Here is an 8,359-nt window from a genome sequence, read left to right on the forward strand (position 1 = left end):
AAAATAAACCTTCAAGTTGCTTAAAATAAAGAAGAGTAAATAGGAACATTTTTATAATTATTTTCTAATGGTTCTAGCTTATGATCACGACAGAGAAGAGATCTTTGAGTTTTTCTGTCAACAGTCTTCTGAGACATGCCGTAATATTTCTACTGCCAGGAGAAGAAGCCTTAATGCATGAGAAATTTTATTAGGGTTTGGATACATTTTTCGTGCTGGATATGATTGTTTTTCTCAGGATGCATCTAAATATTTTATCATTTTTCAGTTTCTCTTTTGCATTTCTTATAAACCAAAAAGAACAAACATAAAAATAAGAAAAAAAGAGGAATAAGCCACATTATTAACAGCTGAAACTTCTTTATCACCCTTTTCTTAGGGGGTGGCCCACTGTCAACACTACCTCCATCTCCTTTTTCCAGGCAGTAGGGTGGGGACCACTTATCACTGCAATGGCAATGATGTTTATTGTTGCAGATCCCTCTCATATTACAGGTCTGAGGTGAGCAATCACTTTTTAATAAAGACATACTGACACACTTCCTGTGGATGCAGATGACATCTGGGCCACATTCTGTGCCATCTCTCACATCACCGATATCAGGTATGGTCATTCCAAAATGATAGTCAGTACTCCAGCAGGTGAAACTATTGAAGTTAGTCTGAAGCACAGTAGAATGCTCTTGCAAAAAGGGAATTAGTTTCACATTCTCACACTGAACTCTCCCACACAGGATATCGGAAGTATTGCATTTTATATAGTAGCTGCCATTCATTCCACAGTTACCAAAACGGTCACCTTGGGTGTTGATTGTTTGGTAGCAATTTTTACTTGCACTCTTGGCCTCTTTGCCAAAAATCTCCTTACACTGTTCATTGCGGCTATTACATCTTTTTTCATAGCAATAGGCAGTGTCATTACAAGGGTTTCCATTCTGCACATATACATCATCTGGACACTTATGGGATGTTCCATTGCACCATTCTGGAAGATCACATTCATTGACCTGTTCTCTACAAACTTCCCCTGATGGCAAGAACTGGCAGTTTTTGCAACAAAGTCCAAAAGCACAAAGTGACCCCGAACTCAGCCTGCAGTTTGGCAGACAACAGGGATCTTTATCACAATTTTTTAAGGGTCCACAGTCACATTCTTCTTCTTCTTCAACAGCACCATTCCCACAGCGCTTCAGTATAAAGATTTCCTCTGACTCTGGAGTGTAGCGCAAACATCGTCCCTCATTAACGGTGGTTTTCCAAAAAGAAGCATAACTGCAGTTGCTGAATGTCATTGATCCTGCATTGCGGGAATTCATTACGCATGATGGTTTTTGTCCACATACACATGTTTGGTCATCATGAGGCATACCCAAAACATGACCAAGCTCATGGGCCACAGAGTTTGCAAAATTGTTCCAGGTTTTATCTCGGAAAGTAATAATTGCACAATTATACAGTGTTTTACATATTCCTCCAAGGAAGGCTATGCCAGGTAATCCTTTTAATGCCTTATTTATGAAAAGCTGCACAGCATCATGTTGTACTCGGTGAGAAAAGTTTTTGATCTTCCAGTTGCAAAATTCAACCAGAACACTCTTTACATTATCTACTACAATAAAGTTTGCATCAGTCCAGATCTCAATACCGAACAATTGCACGTTAACACCCAATACATCGTAAATGGAATCCACTACATTGACAACATTATATACATCCTCCTGCACCTTAGAGACATTCTGTTCAAAATGAAGGTATAGAGTATGATCCACCACTACTGCCAATTCAAGAAACCACTCATGGATCCACCAGCCCTCATAAGAGCTCTGCTTCAGCATGGAATTACTGATCTCTTGGAATTCTAATTTGTGTACTATCTCCTCTTGCATAAAGCCAAATCTCATATTTGGGAATTGTGTCTCCTCATTGTCCATCTTATACACCAGATGCTCAAATGTGGCAGAAAACATCATGGGCTGAATTTCATAAATAATGTCATTTATCTGCAGCATTCCTCGAAAGCCCCCAAAACAGGTACTAAGGGCAACCAGGGATTCGGGGTCCCCCTCCACATAACCATGATAGTAGCAGTCGTTCTGGACAAAAGGTTGGTCCTCGAGAAGGGCACCCTGGTCTGTGTAGGTGAACACTGGGAGGTGTCTGGCCAGCAAAAGTTTCTTGACCTTCATGTGGACAATGTGTCTCTTGCCCTCAAAGTGCAGGCTGTAGGAGAACCAGCCCGGAGCCTTTGTGCCTCTGCCTCTGCCAGTGACCTTCAAGGGAATCACCACTTCTGGCGGGCTGTGATACTGGGAGTGTTCAGCCTGAGTGTGTCCAGAAAAGGACAGGAACACCCCCAGCCAGTGCAGCAGGAGAGCGATCCTCAAGTGCAACAGGGCTTCACTCACAGTCATTATGGAGCCACAATTATGGAGCCATTGGTCCAGAGGAGGGGAAGGCAGAGCTGGGAGTCACACCTGGACTGGCTCCTCCCTGAGGGCTGGTGAGTGTTCTGTGCTAAACTTTAAAGATCTGTCTTCTGGCAGAGTTGGACCATCAGAGTTGCAGCACTATAAATAAAATAAAAAGCAGTTTTTTGATAGGAGTGTTTTTGAGAGGTCCTGTTGGGGGAGAATGAGTAAGGAGTGGGAAAAAAGTGATTAGTGTTTGGATGAATACATGATTTAAGAAACTATCTGAGATCCACTCTTAAATACTGATGGGGCAGAGTGGCAATCAGTAGTGTTTGGAAGATTGGAGTTTGGCTCTAAGTTGATAATTATTAAATCTGGATGATGTGCATATATGGATTCATTATATTGTTCTTTAAATATGTGAACATTTCCAGAATAAGTATTTAAAAGAAAAGTGTGTTAGGAAGTAGATGTCCTTATCACTTGGGTTGTCAGGAGAGTCCCAATTTACACATTTGAAATTCCTAAGTACCAATAGTTCTTGTATTCAATTTTAAATGATAAAGTTTTTAGATTGCCTTAGAACATTAAGAAATACTCTTTCATATGTTTTTTCTCTCATGTGCTGCTTATTATATGACTTTCTGTAGCACAATGATTTATTTAATTTTCTTTTTTCTGCCCTATATTTCTCTCTTTACTAAAATTGTCAGAAGAGAAGATAATCTAGAGCACTGTCTGTGTCTTTCACAAATATTAGCATCCCCTATAATGCCAGGCTTAATATTTACACATCAATAATAGTAGCCATGGTGGCAATTATTCTTTGAAGTGATGTGGGTGTTACTCAATACATTTATTCTTGATTACATTCTAAATGAAGAACATTTTTCAAACCTATGGACTATTCTCATTCCAAAATGAGGTTTTTTACACCCTATTTCCCCTGCTCCTTCCCCTTATATACAACTAAATACCCTGGAATTAAATCAACAGAATAATAAGAAAGACACTGAAAGTTGAATAATAACTTGAGTAAAGGACACAGAACAAACCAGGGTTATCAATTTATCTCCCAAACATATATCCCCAATTGACCGCTGGAGAGGCCTGTAACCCAGAAGCTCCACTAGGCATAGAGAAAACCCAAAACATAAAAGAAAACACAAAATACCTCAAGAAAGGCTTGCACTCTCTGGCCAAATACCAGGAAAGGGGAAGCTCAGTGAAGACCTACTGTGAACCTCATCTCGTAGTCTAAACCTGGTGAGGCAACAGTGAAGCCACAGCCAATCAACTCAACCCATACTTCACAACCAGGTCGCAGGAACTCAGGCTGAATAAGGCAAAGCAGTAGCATTACTAAATCCTGACATCTCCTAACTCTGCACCCAGTATCACACAAAAGCAAAATCTGTTGGCTATGCCCCTGCCCTCTCCAGGCATGAAGGCAGACCAGTGACCCAAGTTGCTCTAGGAAGCAACTTCTGCCTCCAATGGTAGCACCTGTAGGCATTGAGCTGGAGCCCCATCAGAGCTAGAACAAGGTTGATTTGTACAGCATTGAAAAAGCTCTAAAAACCTAACTTTCATTGGAACTTAGCCCACAAAATCTTGCCAGATTGTACATTATAAACTCAAAATTAGTTACTGAACACTAAAATATAAGACTTAAATAGGAACAAGAAACTCCCAGGCAGTTTCTTAACTCATGTCTTAACCTAAAAAAATTACCAGCTATTTTTAACCTAAATAAATATCAACTATAATTTGAAATCACATAATACCAAGAACCAAGAAATTCCAATACTGAGATGAATCAGATACTAGAAGTATCTAATAAGGAATTTAAAGCATTAAAAATAATGCTTCAACAAACGTGTTTTGGATCTGTATGCAGAAAATTGAAAAAGGTTGGTAAATAAATGATGACCTAAACATATTGGAGACATAACATTTTCATGAATCTGACTCAGTATAATAAAGATGTCAATTCTTGCAATATCGACCTATATATTTAATAAAATTCCTATCAAAATCTTAGCCAGGACCTGGCATCATGGGATTAAAAAAGCCTTCTTGACCAAAAAGGGAAAGAGAAATGAAACGAAATAAAGTTTCACAGGCTGAGAGATTTCAAATGGAGTTGTCCAGAGGTCATTCTGGGGAATATTCTTATGCATTATATACTTACCCCTTTTTAGTTTTTTAGTGTATTAGAATAGCTAGAAGGAAATACCTGAAACTGTTGAACTGCAGCCCAGTATCCTTGATTCTTGAAGACGATTATATAGTTATATAGCTTATGTGGTGTGACCATTTGATTGTGAAAACCTGTTGGCTCACATTCCCTTTGTCCAGTGTATGGACAGATGAGTAGAAAAATGCAGAGGAAAGTAAATGAATAATAAGGGGATTTAAGGGGTATGGGATGTTTTGGGTGTTCTTTTTTACCTTTATTTTAATATTATTTTTTTGAGTAATGAAAATGTTCAAAAATTGATTGTGGTGATGAATGCGCAATTCTCTGATGATACTGTGAACAATTGATGGTACTTTGGATGATTGCATGGTATGTGAATATATCTCAATAAAATTGTGTAAAAATATCTCAGCCAGGATTTTGTAGACATGGAAAATCTCATGCAAAGATTTTATGGAAAGGAAAAGGCCTTGAATATCCACAACATTTTTGTAAAACAAGAACAAAGTGGAAGGTTAAATGCCCCATGTTAAAACTGAGTAGCTAAAGTAATCAAGAGCACAGTACTGGAATAGGTATAAACACAAAGATAAATGAAAATATATTTGAGAACTCAGAAATATACTCTCACTAACATGCCCACTTAAATTATGACTAAAGAACAAAAGCATTCAATGGAGGAAGAATAGGCTTTCAACAGCTGGAATTGGAATAATTGAACTTTCGTAGGTAAATAAAGTTAACCTCACATTTAAGCAAGATTAACTCAAAGTGGATCATATTCTTAAATTTTTGAATCTAAAACTATACAGCTTTTGCAACAAAACTTAGGAGAAAATCTTTGTGGTCTAGGAATAAGCAAAGAGTTCTTAGATTTGACAACAAAAGCATGAATTAGTAAAAGAAAAATTGATATGTACTGTACAAAATTAAAAATAAGTTTTTGAAAATTCCTCTGGAAAAGTTTCTGTTAAGATGATGAAAAGAAAATTATGGACTTAGAGAATATATTTTTACCCTATCTGATTATAAAATTTTGTATCTATGATATATAAAGAACTTTCAAATCCAGGAATTAAATATAACAAGCAATCCAAATGGAAAATGGACGAAAGACATGAACAGATTTTTCACTGAAGAAGATATACATATGGGTAAAGGGACATGAAAATATTGTTGGCATAACATGCAGTAGGGAAATGTATATTAAAAACATGAGATAACACTACATTCCTATTAGAATGGCTAAAATATGAAATTCTTAGATTTTTCTTTGGCGTCTTCTGGAATCTTTCATAAATTTCAACACAAATTGTGTTTCTATTCATGGAGAAGGACTATTTCATGGAGAACTCTCTACATCTACTGATTTTATTACAACTTATGTATCAACAATGTGAAACCCTGTCTAATGGAAGCTTCCCATTCTCAGAATCTCCATATGCATGACGGTGTAGAGACTAAGTTCCCATTCACTTCAATTTCCAGGACCACTTAAAAACACCAAGCCAGCAATCATCTGTTTACAATGCCTCTGACCTTTCTTTCATACTCTTCTTTCAAGCTCCCAAATCAATCCTGCACAAACCTAAGCTTGTTTTCTTCCTCTAAACTTACTCAAGAAATTCATAGAGACCTCAAATAATTTTCCTTTTAACTCTATTCCATTTATCTCACGAGCCCAATGGATTGTCTTCCCATCCATGGGTGGCCTAGCTCTAATGTCTATCAATTCCACTATTCTTTGCCAAAATCCTCAACTCAAACTGAATCGATTCTGTCACCTGCTTTCTTCTCTTCTATAACAAAGCAGCCAAAACTACTAGGGGAAAAATAAGAAAAATATATTTAGGGGATGCTAAAAATGGGGAAACACTCAAAACTGAGATGAGATGCTGCCTCTGCAGTCAACAAGATGACTTCATGAACAGATTACGTTTTTCAAATCCTTTATTCCTTTTAATCCATTTTCCCTTGTCCTGGGCAGTGCTTCCATTGCTCTCTGACTTTCTGCATTTTCTCATAGGCCCTGTGGCTGAAGATTTTCGCATTTGTCTCACTCCTTGCTAGGTGAATTTCTATTGACGGGGAGAACATCTTTCAGGCTGAATCTTCTCCTTGTCATTAAGATGAAAAAAGAGCTTGGATCACTTGGGTACAAGACCAATGGTAATGGGTAATGCAACTTATTTCACAAAGTGCAGGGAACACACAAGAGGAAGGCAACATCATTAAATAAAACTTCTGATACAAGCATGTCTAACTGGTGAGTAAAACTTTAATAAACCTGATTTGCCTCCCATGGCTTCTTGATATGAATGTTTATCTTTTTAGCTACTTACTTGGAATGTGGTTAGCAGACAAAGTAAGGGATTGTGAAAGATATTGAATTGCTTATAATGAACCAAATATAAATCTGTCAGAATTTATTCCTTATACCTCAGTGTGGGGGAAGATATTAAGGAAAATCCTGGTCTATCTTTGTTCACATGACATGGTTTTAGGGACTTGAAAGACCACACTATCTGAAGGAACATCAAATTGTTATTAATAATGTGACCTAGTGCCGATAAAAATCTATGCTCTCCTATAATACAAAGTCTTATATGGATATCAGCAGATTTCCTCCTTATCTTTTATCAACTCTTTCTTCTATTCCCCTCAGACCCTTCAAATCAAATCTGCATCTTTAATGCCGTCTCCTCTTCCCCTGTCATTCATAATGTAATTCAGTATTTTCCAAACTGTGAGCCAGAACCTATTAAAATAGCCAAGTTAGTGGACCTCATCAAAGAAATACAGCAAAATAGAAAATATTAAAGAGTATATAATCACAGTAGGATCTGAAAACTTAGCAGCAAAGAATTTTGGGGTGTGTGTGTATGTGTGTGTGTGCATGTGATGTGTGGGTATGTATTTCTGTGTGTATATGCATGCACAAGTATTTGGCTCTTTTGTAGCCAAATTTATTGAGTGACTTACCAGCAGAAAAATTAGTGGTTTCCATGATCATTTTGAGCTATGTCCTTAGTCATAGATGGTTTTTATCTTCAGTTTCTGTTAACACAGATTTTTATTTGATATCTCACATGGCAGAGGGAAACGTAACTCTCTTCTTTGTCTCTCAGTTGATAGAGTTCTAGATTTAGCTGCTAAGCAACAAGAATGACTCAGTTCTATAGAACGTGACAACTGGCTTTCAAGTTCCTTCCCACTGTGACTCCAAATGTCTATAAAACTTTGATTCTGATTTATCTTCAGTATGAATTAGTCAGGCTAACTTCCTTACCCCAACCAGTGCTGTCTGTGTACTATTTGCTCACTTGAAATTCAGTGCTTTCGCTAGAGCAGTTCCCTCTACACAGAATATTTCTTCACCATTGAGAAGTATTGTAGAACACTTCAAGTATTTTGAGTTTGAGAAGATGCCTATCTCACTATAAAAACTTTTATAAATAATCCAGACATAAATGATTATTGGTTCCTCTATAATGTAAAAGAATAACTCATGGTTATTGACTATTTACCTGCAATTTTGCTACATATATGGGGAGAACAGTCTTAAGATTTTTTTTCAGCAAATAAATCAAAGGGTAAAAGATAGAAGAGAGAGGAGAGTGAAAAAATTTGCAAGTAAATTGAATAGATGCATTTACTAGCTTCCATTTTTTTTTCAAGAAATCCACTCAGTTGGTGTGCTGAGGTTATCCACAAAATAATTATCTAATTATTTTGTAGTTAATAA

The 8,359-nt window shown here is 37.0% G+C and overlaps 1 protein-coding gene across 1 annotated transcript; it reads right to left on the minus strand.

The window, feature by feature from the left end:
- Positions 1 to 305: 305 nt before the first annotated feature.
- LOC119528913 (disintegrin and metalloproteinase domain-containing protein 29-like) lies at positions 306 to 2,502 on the minus strand (the record flags this gene model as incomplete). Its single annotated transcript, XM_037829106.1, has 1 exon — positions 306 to 2,502. A coding segment is annotated over exon 1 (2,106 nt), but the record flags the coding sequence as incomplete, so codon positions are not given.
- Positions 2,503 to 8,359: the final 5,857 nt, after the last annotated feature.

The sequence above is a fragment of the Choloepus didactylus genome, chromosome 3, assembly GCF_015220235.1.
Source record: "Choloepus didactylus isolate mChoDid1 chromosome 3, mChoDid1.pri, whole genome shotgun sequence".
NCBI classification, from domain to species: Eukaryota; Metazoa; Chordata; class Mammalia; order Pilosa; family Megalonychidae; genus Choloepus; species Choloepus didactylus.